The 16,054-nt window shown below is 42.7% G+C and overlaps 1 protein-coding gene across 11 annotated transcripts in view; it reads right to left on the bottom strand.

The window, feature by feature from the left end:
- NRG1 (neuregulin 1) overlaps positions 1–16,054 on the bottom strand; it is a 477,481-nt gene that overhangs the window by 27,067 nt on the left and 434,360 nt on the right. For all 11 annotated transcript variants that reach the window (XM_075740463.1, XM_075740458.1, XM_075740455.1 and 8 more), the window contains one exon: positions 1,544–1,673. In XM_075740463.1, coding sequence (XP_075596578.1) covers positions 1,544–1,673 — 130 coding nt within the window. The remainder of the gene's footprint in view (positions 1–1,543; positions 1,674–16,054) is intronic.

The following is a 16,054-nucleotide window of genomic DNA, read 5'->3' as shown; positions in this document are numbered from 1 at the left end:
TCAGGTCTCTGAATTTAAAAAAAAAAACAAGTCCACATACCAATGAAAACTGAATACTTCTGAAACTGTCAAGACAATGCTAATTATTAGCAAGTCTGCTAGATGCTCAGCTCTGCTGCCCTGGAGTTTTCTGAGCAGTGTCTGGGTAGGAAGTTGAAACAGGCAGGTAGGCTCTTGTACATGCCCTGGAAAGTCACAGCAAACTGCTCATCTTGTACCACTGGCTTGTGACAATCATGTAAATTTAACACAAGTCTTTTTTTCTCTCTCTCTCAAAAAAGAATTCAACCCACCAGAACCAGTAACTTTTCCATATTCACTTTAGCTAAAAATGATTCTAAAATCAAGGAAATATTCATCGCTTTCAGCAACAGAGCAATCTGTGAAAAACTAAAGCAAAACCAAGCTCATAAAGTACAGGTAACATCCTTCTACAAAAAAAAAAAAAAAAAGAAATCTCACAAGTAAAACAGAACATTGTGGGGTTTGGTGTTTGTGGTTTGTTTGGGGTTTTTTAATTAACAACAGAGACAAACAGTATGTGCCTTCCTGGCATAATGAAAGTGTCATAGACCTTCACCTACCTCACCCACCAGGGTCATCTTTACAGTTAATGTCATTTGATTTTTAGTCCTAGAAGACTGCAAATTTATGCAGTGACAGCAGATGATAGTCTTTACTGACCGCTGTCTCTTGTCTGTCTGAAAACCAGCAATATTCTCACAAAATTGTCACCTTTCTGCTCAGTCCTGCTAGGTCCCAAGGATGTTTCCCAAGGTTTAAATGCTGGGTTTCCTCTGAAGCCAGAGATAGGCAGTAACTTACTATGACCAGTTCAGCTCCATGCTACGTGATGTGCTACCAGGCAGGAGGAGAACTCCAGTGCTGTAGCTCTTCACGGATGTTTTCCAACATGATGGACTATTGCAACAGCCCGATACACCACAGGCCAGGACTTGAGAAAGGTGCACAAGCACACCCTTAAAACTAAACTCATACTTACATAACTTCCTGAATCAAGATGCGAACATGAAATAGTAACCTCCACCAATTACCGTGACATTAATTGTTTTTGATGCAATTAAACACAACAGCAAAAACTCCAGCTATGAATCTGGTCTTATCAGAAAGTGTTCATTTACTACAGTAGACAATGCAAATAACCAGTTTGTCCTTTATGGTACATATCCAATGCAGTTATCCACACACCTTTTTTGCTATTTGCAGTGTATTGAGTTTACAGTACCTGTTTTGTTATTTCTAATATAAGGCTCAAGTTGTGTTACTTCATGTCATGTAAACATCAGTGGGGCTTGCTGTCCCAGCATCACATGGGAAGATTTCCCGGTTAGCCTCTGCTGTGCCTCATATATGGGACACAGAGGTCATTTCTGGTAGGTTATTTTCACATCCACATACTTAAAAATGAAGAAGTATCTAATGCCGCAGGTACAGGAGAAGAAATTGTTTAGGTGCTCCTTTAAAGAAAAAGCATTTCTGGAACCTGGTGGCTCCATCAAAGTAAGCAAATACGATTTCTTACCTGCACAGGTATCTTGGGGGGTTTGGGAGGTCTTTAACCATGTAACATTCTCCCCCATTTACACAGAAGGCTTTCTGCTTTATGTCACATTTTGTGAGATGACTTGTCCCGGTTGTAGACGTGGAAGTGGCTGGAAAAGACAAATGTGAAAATAGGGATCAGAATAGCTTAGGTTTTTCTCCCTGACTGGTAAGTGTATTGTATGTGAGGGAAGAAGTAAGGCCAGGGAGGATGTGGCAAGTCCTCTGAGCTCTCTGTTCACTGCTACCACTGCATTTTTGTTAAATGTTTTTGTTACAAAGTCCGGCATGTACCTGCTAGGCTGCAGCTACAGACCCAAACTACAATCTCTGGTTGCCCCCTAGTTTGGGTAAGTTTTGGTCTAAATTCTGTCAAAATAGGGTATGCATGCTTGAACCCCAGGCACCAGTCAGTACCCAGCTCAGGAACCATGCCACTGATGGGCTGTGTGAACTCTGGCAAGTGATTCAGGTTAATTTAACTTGATTTTCTCTGCCTAAACGTGAATTGTTTAGTCGTAAGGCACTCTTTGCTGCTCACAGAAAGCAGCTCAACTTATCTCCACAATGGGTGGGATAAACAGTCCCTCTGATGGTGTCTGTCTCCCTACATTGACTGCAGAGCAAGCTCAATAAGGTCTTGAGAATATGTCCCTAATTTTTAAATGGCTAAAACTAAAGAGACTACCTGTAACCTGTAAAAAGTGGGGAAGATTCCTGCATGATTTTTGTTTAGCCATCTCTAGACATACAGAAGTAAGAAATTTTGTTACAGTGCTGAACAAATCCCAATATTTTGTTTCTGAAAGATAGCTTCTACCCTGAGGTGGAACAATGCTTTTATCTACTGACTGATTCCACTGGAGTTGACTAGAAAGCTGCAAGCACCTACACAGAGGTTGTCTGATAGTCAAAGCCTTTTCTAACACGAAGGCACCCAACAGGCATGTTTATAGTAGGCGATGCGTGACATTCTACCATTTGCTGCACATACTGAATCCAAAGAAAACATGCTTTTAGCAGATCGGCTATCAACAAATACCACTTATACATTTTGAGTTCTTCTTTCTGAGAATAAGGATGAAGTCGTCCCTGTCACATTTGATTTTGAAGTGTTTCCCATCATCTTCCAAGTAAAACTGCATTTTTAGCACTGTGCACTTGGGAGAATGGGCTACCTTGGCTGGCACCATTTTCAGAGTGGCTTTAGCTATCTTGTTTCAATGAGATGTGAGATAGTGACTGGGATATTTAAGACCCTCTTTTATTCCATCAAAATCCCATCTGCCTGTACAGCTAATTTCTCTCATATCCCTTCCTTCCTTTGCCATTAATCACCAGCATGCCAGCTTCTTTCTCCTTCTTCCATGATGCCTTACTTTCATGGGGTGCCCTCCTCTGATGGGCCAGGAAAAGCCCTCCTGTGACCTCTTCTAAAACTCAAGTTCCCTCCTGCTTCTCACTGTTGCACCCAACCATTGTGTCACATCTCCCCAGATGCTGATCTTGACTGGGGCCTCTAAGTGCTAATGAAATGCAAACATGGAGTACCAATTCCTCGTAATAACACATTCCTTTCTCCTGGCCCCTCAAAGCATGATTTAAAACCTCTCAGACCAGGATAAATTTATGCCTTGTCTAGAGGCAGGAAAAGGGGTCATGTTTTAAGAGTAGTCTGACACTCTTTCAGCTAGCACCAGTTCAAACAGGACTTTGCACCCAGTGTTGACAAAAGGCTGGCCAACAGATTGCCATCAGCTCAGCGGTGAAGGGTCATCTATGCTTGATGTCAGTGGGTTCACCACCATCCTTGACGTGAATCTTAGGATGAGGAGATTTGCCGCATGGAAGAGCCTCTCCTTCTTCACTGGCTTGAAAGGAGCCTGGATTATTAGCCCAAAGGAGATGCCTGACATGACAAGCTACGGCATACCAAGACATAAGATGTGACAAACGTGAGTGAGTGAATCCCATCTATCCAGTGATGCACATTCTGAAGCCTTTGTGAGTCTTAACAGGTAAACTCACTATTAAGCTTATTCCTGCTGACAGCCTATCCACCATTGTGTTCTTTTACTTTATTAAAAGACTTCATCCTGCAAGTGAGACAAGCACTCTAAGGATGTCCTCAAGCTCAGAAAGCTAATGCATTAATTTGGAAGGGAAAAAAAGGAATATTGTCTGCAGCGTTTCTGACAAAAACCCCATTTTGCTACCCTGCTGGCTAATGGAATGTTTTATATTCAATTATGAAGGTAGATATCGTAGCAAGTGGGCTTGTAGCTATCTATAATTGTTGTCATTGTCTCATTTCATTGTCTTGCTTACTGCTTTTTCTTTAAGCAGCAGCTCAATCAAAAGCAGATCACCATGGAGTTTCAAAGTAATAGTTATTTCCCAGCTGATGTAAGTGAGCTTTGGATAGCAGCAATTGCTCTGAACTGATGACTAGAGATGGGAATAATCTGCAGCTCTCAGAGAAATCTCATGATATAACGGCTTTACACTTGTGAGGAGTGCCTCTACCCACGTTTTTGGCATTGCATGTTCAAAACTGTTTTATAAATCTTGCATGAGAATTTTCTCTGCATTACTGATCCACTGGCACCGTAGTCCCAATCTGCCTGAGCTTTGTAACTCCGTAGGGGGAGGGGAGGAAAAAAGTCTCCAGTGAGATAATTCTGGTATTAGTTTTTCTTTCCAAAGGATGCATAGTTTTTATGGCATATGGCCAGTATTCAATGTATGCACTGTAAGTCTATTTTGCAAATTAAATACAAGAAACACTAACTACGGTTTTGGGTTTCTCTTAAAGCCACATAACGGAAGAAATGTGGTGTTTGAGAGCAGGTGTTCGTCAGAGCCCATTTCACACAGCCTGTAACTAGCCCCAAAACACTGCCTCTCCATACATTTCTAGCAGACATGGGTTTGGAGGATGTATAGTGAGAATGACCAGTAGTGGTGAGGTAAAGCTTAGCTGTAGACCATGTATCTGTGTGTTGTTCTTTATTCACCTAGTCAAAATTTGTACTTCCTTCCTTTTCTGTAATGTTTTCTTCAGCTATACAAGCACAAGACAGAAAAGCTGGTTTGTTCTAGTCCTATACCAAGCTTACTGAAAGGACTAAATTGCATGCTGTAACGAAATTTGAAAACATTATGCATGAGATAACATCTGAAAACACTGCATAACTCTACCTTTTTTTTTTTTTTTTAACCTGAATGTAGAAACACCACACTTAATAAAGCCACTGCAGGCAATATGAACAAAGTCCCTACTAATGCAAATACTCACATGGCACTGAAAAACAGTAAGATCTGCTCCCATCTACAGGAAATGCCTAAAGCTATTAACAAGAAGAGAAATAGGAGCTATTGGACCTTTCAAAAACTACTCTCTATAACATGAATTACTGCTGTAAAACTACCTTAGGATAATTTCATATCAAGCAGACACAACTTTATGTAATTCTGAGCTTACCTGGGGAATCTCTGACCCCTTTTTGTCCTGAAGCAGAAAAATGTATTTTTTTTCTCTCTCTTCCTTTCCAAAAAACCCCTCTGAAGTTCAGTGGCTACAGCAGTGGGACTCCCAGGGCCTGCACAGGTGAGGCAGTCTGCTGAGAGGAGCCCTAAGGGATCTCTGAGTAAAGACTGAGAGGGAAGGGCTTTGCAACCTAAACAGAATAGCATCCGTCCCTCTTTGAAGTTTGATGAGTTTCTGCAAAGCTGGTGTAAAATCAGAGGACATGCTCAAAGTCATGCAAGGTGACTACTGAGATGCTTATGACTCAGTGGAGACAAAGTCAAGTGGCAGCTGCAGCACAAAGGATGGTTTGCAATTATCACTGGAAGGTCACTTATGGGATGTAAATATGTCACCTTATTGCACTGCAGGTGGAGACCTTTATAGTCTCCTTTCTGAGCAAAAAGAGTAAATTACTGGGGAGGAACAGAACACATATTTCTGCTTATCACTGTTGTCTGAGACTAAGGCTTGAGCAAAGCGTACTGGCAGCTTGTGGCAATGGAAGAGGAACTGACCAGCCTGGAGTGTGGGAGGGACAGAGGGAGAGAAGGAGGGGGAGAGAGAGTGCACAAAAGTGAGCTATGGGGTAACAAAATGTGTGCCCCCAGAAGAAAGTCAGCTTTACTAACTCACGTTCCCTCACTTGAAGCTCATTCAATTTTTTAAAAGCACAATCCAATTCCCTCTTGACTTGCTGATGGGCAATTTAAAGACGTCCAGCCCTGATCTGCAGGATAGATTGATTTCCCATGTAACCTTGGCTGTAGCCCTTAATCCCTCTGTGTCTCAGTCAAGCCATCTACATTTTCTTCCCACTGAGTACTGAGTCTCTTCAGCTCACTCTGAGTGCCTCGATGAGCCTGACTTGCAAAGTACTTGTGATTGCAGAAAACCTTGGCATTTTTGTACTGCACTGAATGAGGAAAACTGCTGGTTCCAGCATAACTGTGGGCAGCACAAGCTATATGGGTACCTTCAAGGAGGACAGAAGCCAAAACCTGAAAGCAATCAAAAACTTGCCCCTTTCTGAACAGACAAGAATTTCCATTTTACCAGGCGTGTAGGAGGACATTTCATGCCTTTCATGCTCGCTGGTTCCAGAGCTGAAACTGCATCCATGTAGCTTTGAACATACTGAAGGTTTAAAAAAACTACCACCACCAACAAATAAACCTCAGAGAAAAAAAATCCCCAATCTCTATAGGAGGCATTTACGGTCTATTTCATGGGGCTGCTCGGAATTTTTCACATGGCTTTGGTGATGTAATATGCTAAACTGGCTGTTCAATCTAGTTATAAATTTTTTTCAGCTTCAGTCTTCACAAATAACATGCATTGTAACAGATTCCTGGGACCTTCACAGGAGATTATTTAAGGAGCCTTATGTTTTGCCAGCAGCTGGAATTAAGTGCTCACAAGTTAGCTGAATTATTCGCTGGCCCTAAGACAATGCCTTCTCACTCTGGCACTATCTCTATGAAGATCAGGGCCAGCAAGAAGGAAACAGGAAATCGCTGGGTCTGTGAGATAGAAACTTCAGGAAAGATTGAGACCACATAAACTCTTGCTGAACCAAGGCAGCATGTCCCTCTTCCCCCTACGACACAGACCGGCGGCAGTTCCCCTCACAAATCCAACCTTAGCAAAGCAAAGGAAAGCAAAAAAAAAAAAAAAAAGAAAAAAAAAGAAAAAGAAAAACAAAAGACAGACGCTTCAGCTCTCTGCACCGCCCGATCACTTCCTCCCCGATAGGCCAACAGACTGACCCAGTTGGCAGGCAGGCAACTGCGAGACCTGCACAGCATCTGGCTCACCACGGAGGGTCGAGAGGTGATACATGCTAAAGACAGCCTGACCAGGAACAATTTTTGTTTGCTTCATTTAACTTTGGGATAGGAGGAAAGATGGACAGAGACACACACAGCTCATGGGTTGTTAGTGAGGAAATGCAATTACGCTTGAAAACACTAGAGTTTTCAGAAAAAGGGGACAAGACGGGTTGTCGAAGAGTGCAAGAGTGCATGGAGAGACCCAAGAAACTAGGCTTTGAGTCAAGGCATACTTTCCCACTGCCATGGAAGATGTCAGCTTTCACTTTAGGGTGATGTGATAAGCGCCTGCAAAAGGTCTGCAAGGGTCTTTAAAAACATTCCCCACCCGGTGAGGGTAGACGTGAACTGCAAAACACAAGGCAGTGACAGGCCAGAGGGTCCCAAGAGGAAAAATATGTGTGTGGTGGGGAGAGCCAGCAAAAAAAAGAAAGGAAAGGGGGTGCATAGATGGAATGAGTGCAGGAAAAACAGGTCTAAGCCAAGGAACATTAAACTGACAGCAAGACAGGGAAGTGCCTTTATTATTGAAGGACTCTCAAACAACCTTGAAAATGCCGGGAATGGGTGGGAGGGTCTGAAAACCTATAGGCCTTAGATTAAAGCAGACAGCAGATAAAGAGCTGAATGCGACTGCCATGATACAGTGAACTTTATCCAATGTGGAATCCTTTGCTGCGCTGGAGAACATCCCACTGTGTGGAAAAGCCTGGGTGGTGAGGACCAGTGGAACAGCAGAGATTGGCTCTTCCCGTGTAATGGTGGCTCTAGGGACGCCCCTTGAAACACAGACTAGTATGGAAATATACCTCCGTTTCTGAGTCAAAGATATGGCAAAGGCAACTTCTCTCAGAAAACACAAAGGGTTGCTCACAGGTTGCCAAGTATCTCCTTGATATCTATGATAAGAAAGCTTTACAAGAAAGGACCCCCAATAAGACTGGCAGGTATGGGAGATAAGTAAAGAACAGGAATGCTTATCAAAGACAGCATCCTGCCTAATGCACTGAAGATCAAATTTATCTGTCAGTTTACTTTGTTGTTTGTATTCCAGCAGAGATTTCCAAGGCCTCAGATTTTTTATTTTTTTTAAAGGTGATTTACAATTCAAAACAAGTTTTGAGATACCACGGGTAGAAAAGAATAAAGACTTATTGTCTCCCTGTTAAAACTTATTGCTTACATTTGAAATGGACCGTTCCCCTTGGAAAAAGGTATGTGAAAGCGTTAGACAGAGCTGCTGGGTCTCTCATGCAGGGCCTGCTAGAGGATACAGCCTCCTGGTCTGTTTTGGAGTTGCTCACTGAGACCAAGGAGAAAAATCTTCTCCAGACGGGTGCATAGGGAAATTTCCTCTCTGTTATCCACCAGTACATCCATGGGACCCACTTTTTCTGAAAAACACAGACTTACCACTTCCCTGCTTGGAATTTCTCTCTCTAGAGGAGAGTGGTGGAGAGAGACATTGTTAGATGCTTTGCTTGTAACAAGAGCCTTTGGGCTCTGTAAGCAGGGTCCTTCTATGGCAAACTGTCAAAGCACTTGAAATTCCTATCAAAGAAAGTGCTTTCTGCAGTAACGGAGCCTTTTCTTATTTCCCTCCATAATTTCCAGTCTGGAGGTATGAAACTGTCACTTTTTATAGTGCTCTTTGAAAATAAGTGTGGATGAAATGGTACTCAGGGAAAACATACTCGTGTCAGTAAAAAGGCAAACACGAATGGCCTAGAAAACATGACTAGTGGGGCAAAATGGAAAGATTTCAAATTGCCTAGCCTGAAAGAACATTGTTTTTTCTTTTTTTCTAACTGTGGGCTGTAGTCCTGCTGGGACTGACTCCAACAGGCTTCAAAGGATGGTGTGATGTGTCAGGACCAGCCGTGTTAGCGGGCACCAGCTCAGTGTGCCTGCAGTGGAACCTGCCTGTGATGACTGTCGCCCCTGCCCAGGACCTCTGTGAACTGCTGCCGATGGCAGTCGTGAGTGCAGAGGAGCAAGTGCTTGCACCCAGAGCCAGTCCTGCTACCCTGCTCTCCCTCCTCTGCCCTCGCTGCTGCGACTTCTGCCGCCGTCTGCATCAAAAGGTGTGCAGTATGTCACCTTGGGCTCACTGGCAAAGCTCTGCGGCAAAACTTCAGGTGACTGCAAAGGGAATGGGATGCTGTCCTTCATTAATACCTGCTATCAACTCAGGTTTGTAAAAATGAACGGTAGTAAATTTGTTGCAATAGAAAGGACTACCTTCCATCTATCAATGGCACTGTTTGTTCTGGCACTTTATCTACCTGATAACCTTATTTTATTCAGCTGTTATTTCTTCACTGAGGTTATATTTTAATGTGCTTATACAGTAACTGTCATTTAGTCAGTACCTGTCCTCAAGAAACATCAGACAGGACTATGCAATAAACATGTCACTGTGCCAGACAGTTTTTAAATGTTTATGAAAAGGTTAGAGGTTTTTTCACTTTAACAGTAGTACATTAAAACAAGCATAAGGTTATTTTTCTAGCCTTTAAAAAAGTCTGGTAAGAAAAAATACAATCATCATGTAGAAAAATAAAATGTGTTCATGTTGAGACTAAATGGCACATTTCCTCCAGCAGTTAATTTCTACAGTCTGGTTATAAATCTGTCAAAAATCAGATTTATAATGAAATGCTAACAGATTCCAAGGCAATTTCTGTGTTAATGGAGTCACTGTCATAGTCATGTATTTGTGCAGACCCGACTAAAGGGGTGAATCTGTACGAAGGAGAAAAGGGTTCAACAACCTGAGCAGAGCATGTCTCTTTGCAAGAGGCAGTCTCAGAGTGAAGGAGAAGGCGCAGTCCAGGTGAACATCATACTTTCAACAGAAAGCCGAGATTTTTGTTCAGCTAAGGGAGGAGATGTGGCAGCAGTGCATGGAGAGTCACACGAGGAAAACTTGTGGCTAAAAGAAAAAGCCTTGCTTACCCATGGCAGCTGCCTTTCTAATGTAAACCATTTTTGCCAAGGTAGTACTATCTTTGGTCCTTGCTCTTCAGCTCAGAAGGGGCTCTTTGCTGGTATTTATCATTTCTGTCATTGTAAACAGAGCTGGGATGCTGTTGTGTAGCAAGATCAAGGAGAACACCAGCCAGAAATGCAAAGAGTTCACAGGGCATGTAAAGGGCAAGAAACAGAGGTATGCAGAGATGTGGACACAAGAAACTCTTCATGGTGACAGCCAAGATTTTCTGTAGGTTCTTCCACAGAAGAGAATATTCCAAGTAAAATGAAGATGTGTGGTTTACAGAGAGCCCTTCCAAGCAGGAGAGAACATCTGAAGTGGTCATTTGAACAAGTATTTAATGGAAAGCAGCACCCACTTGCTGCCTGGAGGTGGGAACCTGCATCTATAGGGTGACTGGGAGGGAAGAGGGACATAAGCTATAAGGGGGCTGGCATGCAATGAGATGAGAAACCATTGGAGGGATGCAGAAGGAAAGCACTGGTGAACCTTGAAAAGCCTGGTGGGATGGAGGTCCTAGGTGTGTGGTTAAGAGCAGAAAGCTGTGCTCTAGTGGCGTCATGCACAAGGAGCCCTCCAGACACAGAGATCCAAGCTGGGCATCCACCAAACCTACACTGGTTTAACCTCTTCATTTCAAAGCACCACATGGCATGAAAGGATGACCTTCCTCCTATAGACTGGGCCTAACCTTTCAGGTTCATTGCAGAAAACTGCTAGTGCATGTGGTACCCTACCAATGACTTTCCAAGCAGTGATTGGTCCAAACACTTTTCAGTCCCTTTGTATCAAAGTGAAAGCACATTTTCATTAGTAAACCTTTTAGAGGACTTGTTTTTCAATTATGTTTCAGTCTATGAACTGAATTGTTATCATTCTCAACTGCTGCATGCGTTTTATGGTGCCATGGGGTGTACCTTCTAGCAAAAAATCTGTGCTAATGAGAAGCAATGTGTCATTGCCTCCTGCAGGTGATTTAGGAAATTGCCACCCACCACCCCACAGGAGACACCCCCGAGGATTGACCTTGTCGTATTGCTTGTCTGATAGCATTATGTCCTGGGTTTCAGCCAGTAATTTGACAAAGTCCAAAAGACAACCCCAAGGCTGGAAGGGTATTGTACACCTGCACCCAGTGACGCTAGGTGTGGCTTCCACCAAAAACCAGAATGTGCTTCACATGCCACAATTATTAGGCTGATGTATCAATCTTTTTCATGCTTGTTCTAGGGTCAGGAACAAAGAGAAATTTCTGAAGGTCTCCAGGACAAGACAGGAATTTGGCACAAACAGGTGAAAGGGGAAGCTACCAAGTGCTCAGGGCCAGTGTTTTAGGCAAACACTTGACAATTGCAGCGGTGGAGATCTCCTAATGTTACAGAAGATACAGGCTTAGCATCTTTTTTTTTTTTTTAAAATATGATCTTGTAGTATGAGCTAAACCAAGGAGATTGATAGTCTGAGACATTTAAAAACCCTGAGCCAAGCCTTCAAAATCCTGAGATTAGTTTAGAAGGAGAACAGCAAGATATATAAAAAAAAATTCACTCAGTGTTTTTATTGTTTTGCTGCTTTTCAGCCTTCGAGCCTATCTTGTATTGCAACTCAAAAAGTTAGGCTTTCCCTTTTTTCTTTCATGTGAAAGCTAAAATGTAGCTTGAAGAAAGAAACCAAAGGCTGCAAGGATTCTGCCTACCTTGTGTACTTGTAGCGCTGCAGCAGCATTTTACCATAGCCTGAGAAACAATGCGATCCACTGTAAAACTGCCTCTAAATACCGCTTTCAAAGGATCCTTGGCTGCTGTACCCACGACCTCGTGGCTGTGCCCAGGCAGCGTCGCATCTCTGTGCTGCCGGAGCCGATGCTGTTGGCATGAGACTGCACCTGAAAGCGGCAGGGGCTGCCTGGGGACAGTGGTCCCTCTGCGCTTTCTGCTGCCAAGCCCTCCTCTGCAGCCTCCCTTACCAGTTTGCACCTCCAGAAACTCAGTAAGGTTCCTGGCACAAAGACCCTGGTGACTATAAAGAATGAACAGCAATTCTAGCTTAAACCCATCCTGCCTTTCACAGGTTGTATTCCCTCACTGGAAAATACTACAAGGTCAATGAAGATAAGACAATGTTTGAGTATCTCAGGGCAAAGCAGAATGATTTTTTCTTTCTTCAGAGTATTCTGTTACAGTTGAGTAAAGCTGACTTCATGACTTTTTTCAACTTTCCTGTTGAATCAGAGACCTGTGTCAGCCGTCTGCCTTATTTAACCTTGGTCAGCAGGACACAAAACCTAAATGACAGATAATGCTATGGCAGACACTGTTGTTTTCCTCGATTTACCCAACATGGCTGGCTTCATACCACCCACGTATTTTGTTACCAGCAGTGGCAATATCATGGCAGCAATGAAAGTCCTGTGTTGGTAGTATGCCAGGGGTGAGCTAAGTTACAGTGCCTGTGCAATCTTTTAGTCTCCCAGTGCCATAGAGATGACCCCTGGGTGCCATTAATTTCCATGGCCTTTATGAAACTCACTGAGTGGGATGAAATTGCATTTTACTGTGCAAGGAGTCTGCTTTGAGACAAAAGGGCAAACAGGCCAGGAGGATTTATCTGCCAGAGTCACTTATGACTTGACTGAAATGAGAAACCAATCCCACTGAGAGAGAGAGAGAGAGTGGGTCCTTCTCCTCTCTGGCATTTTTGCACAATTTATCTGCTTTTATTTACATGCACCAATGAAAAGTGGTCCTTTGAGCACAGTTTTCTTATATGCCTCTAAGGCATATAAGAATTAAATTGTTTGAGACAGACACTGCCTGCATGAAAATGAGTGCATCTAGATAAAAATTTTCCTTTTTAGCTAGGGATGAAAACAAAGACTATTTAATCAGACTAGCTTAAAACATTCACAGGTGGTGAAAGATAGAAGTCTAAATCAGTAGATGATAGCTCTCATTAAAGAGTTGACTAATGGAAAATGACTTCACGGATAATAAACTAAGTATAAAATGAAATACATTTGCTTAACTTCTAGCAGTAAGTCTTTTTTTCTTGTTTCGGTCTGTTAGTTTTGTGTGGTCTTTCAGAAATTTGCTGTGGAAAAGAATATTCCCTTCACTACTCATGCTAATCAGAAGAAATTTGGGTATAGAAGAGATATCCATTAACAGATGATGCTAGGAAAAAATAAAATGAAAAAATCTTTCATGCATTTTGCAAAGCTGGAAACAAGTTCAAGAAGCCCAATGAACATATTAAACAATCTTGTGCTTCCAAAAGCATGAGGAACATTTTTAACTTCCTAAGTTTTATTTCCTAACTTGTAATCAAAACTAGAGAAAAACTTCAAGAAGTCAGTAGAGAGCACTTAAGAAGAATGAGACAGCAGTTAAGAAGAATGTTTAATATTTTTAGAAGGATTTGAAAGTAAATTGGAAAAAGAGGTGGATCAACATTTAGTATATATCTCTCTACTTCCTTGGAAAAGAATGGGAAGCCTGACAGTTATAGTTTTCCCTGCAAGGAAGCAACCACTGTATTAATTTCATTTATCATTTTGCTCTAAATTGTGATGAAATACACTACATGAAAATTGGTAAAAAGGAAAAAATAAAGCTTTGAACTGAAAAGTTCTCCAAATCTTTTAGGTATATTGTCAACAAATACAGTTCATGTCTGGTGCATATCCCATGCATATCTGTCAGACTGCTGCAGTATATGCTGTTTTTTACTCATTTAGTGCTCAGTAGTTGGGATAGCCACAAAGTGATTTCACTAAAAAAAAAAGATACAAGCATTTTTCTACAGCATCTTGCTGGTTTTGGTTGGATCAGCTCGAGACCTGTTGAACTGGCTTGCTTTTCAGACAGGCTGGGCTCATCCTGCCTTGAAGCTGCCTTGAATTAGGGAGTCCAAAAATGGAAGTACCCAAAAAATCAGCACTCTCTTTCTAAAATCTGAGTTTAGATGCAACAGTGTGAACTCCTAGTGGAATTACCCCGGGTCTGTCTTCTTGTAACTGAGATCAGTTTTTGGCCCAAAGTCAATAGCAGACACATTTTACAAATGAGTGAGAACAGGATGCCATTCATTACCTCCCATCTTTCACACATATTCTGTGTGATCTGGTGGAGTGTGTCACATTGGAAAAATAAATGGAAGAGGTTATCGCTTTGAGATAAAATGGGAAAAAGCAAGTTTCAGGGATTTCATCTTTGACCTTACTATAGCCTGAAATTTGTCAACTAGACCCTGTTTCTAGGCTGAAAAAGTATTATGGCTGCCTAAAATGATACTTCTCCGGACTCTGTGCAGAGCTGAAGTCCAAGTCTGGCTCTTGTTGTAGCAGTGGACCTACAGAGCACGACATTTACCCCTTTCTGTTTTGAGATCCTTTCACCCTCCCCACCACAGTTTATTTCAGGCTGTGCCAGACCAGCAGTCCTGTCTGTCTGTCTTTGTTTCTGGTCACATTTCTTCCCTCTAGCCCTCCTCACAGCCCTCCTGCTTCACCATTTGAAGCCATTTCAGTTTCCTCTCCCTACCCCACTTACGTGCCCTTGCAGCACTCTTCCTGCAAGCTGCAGGGACAGCAGGGATATTTTGGGGCTCCAGAAGCACTAGACCCTGGCGAATGCTGCCCTGCTCTCCTGCAGGCTAGTGAGGTATGCAGCAGCAGGTGACTTGCTGAGCCAGCAAAATGCAAACTTGAGCAGGGTTGTCCTCCTTCCTTACCTCCAGGTATGAGTTTGTCTGGAGGGCAGAAAAAGTGTGTAATCTGGTCAGGTAAGAGAGGCTGGGGGGGTTCTTGCGCAGGAGCAAGCTCGACACAGTAACCAGACCCATCAGTAACTGCATCCCCTGCATATGCTGGTGTGCCTGGCTCCTCTCCTAGACCAACTGCTCTCTGGAGACAGGTCTGGTTATATCTTGATACAGAACATGCCCTTGGTGTTAAATAAAGGGTCACAAAGAAATGCCTCAGCTCAGCTACTTAGTCTGACAAAAAAGCTCTTTTAAAGTGTTTTTGAAGTGGTCCATTTTGCTTGGACTTCAGCAGCCTATTTATTATATAGAGCTTATTGCTTTGGATTTGAAATTGGAGATTCAGCTTTTCTGTGGGGTTTTTTTTTTTTTTTCCCCTAGCCCTTACCTAGGCCTTTCTGGATTTTCACTAGAGAGTGAATTAGGGGCAAGTGACAGGCGCATTATGAGAGGAAATTACCAAGCAACACAGGGCAAGAAAAGTAAGGCAATTATCTGAGCTAATTCCAGCCAGTGAGGTAAGGAAGCACCTCTGTCCCCTTCTTAGTCTGTTAAATAATAAAGTTAATTAACATTTGGGCTCCAACTTTATGCAAAACCTAGCCCAGACAGGCTGCTTAAAGCACTGTCTTGACGCAACATGCACATACACCATTCCCGAGGTGTACAGAGCGTGTCCATTAGGAGACAGTGAGCCTGGGTCTCAATCTCACAGGCTCTCAAATGCCTTGAAAAGCCCTGCCTGGAGTCGTGCTTTGGTGAGCAGATGTGGAGGAGCTCAGTCTCCTGGTCCTGCTGTATTCAGTGGCAAGCTATGGTCAGCAGAGCTGTGGGAGCATCCTCTGACCACACAGTAATGCCAGCCGTGCTCACTGAGGACAGAAACTTTCTGGACATGCCAATCCTCCCTGTGTCTCCTGCAAAAATGCACCCAGCTCAGTGCCACATTTTGTGCTCTGCTCCAGCAATGCTCCAGCTACCTGTGGAGCTGATTTAACTGCCTGATCAAATGATGTGTTGGCTCATACTGTGCTTTCACACATTGCAGCCTACACATTGCAGATTAGGAATTATGCTTCAGTCCTCCCCTTTATGATACATATAATTTTTTTGAGGAGATCATATATTTTCTTTTGCAAAATTCTTTCCAACCTACGGTAAAAGTAATACTTAGAGTAAACACGCATGGATGCATATCACAATTGTCAGCCATGATCATTTTATAGTGGGCTCAGAAAAGGTAGGATTTCAAAGACTCAAGTCAAAAGAATAAAGTGAAATTTTGAAGTTGGTGGCATGCTTTCTGGCAATGGTCTGTTGCAGGAGGAACAGAGTCAAAGGTAAATTAATTCAAGAGATTACTTGCTCATAGAA

The sequence above is a fragment of the Balearica regulorum genome, chromosome Z (genome assembly GCF_011004875.1).
Source record: "Balearica regulorum gibbericeps isolate bBalReg1 chromosome Z, bBalReg1.pri, whole genome shotgun sequence".
In the NCBI taxonomy this organism is placed as follows: Eukaryota; Metazoa; Chordata; class Aves; order Gruiformes; family Gruidae; genus Balearica; species Balearica regulorum.
Note: the sequence above shows the minus strand (reverse complement) of the source record. Positions and strands in the feature narration are given on the sequence as shown.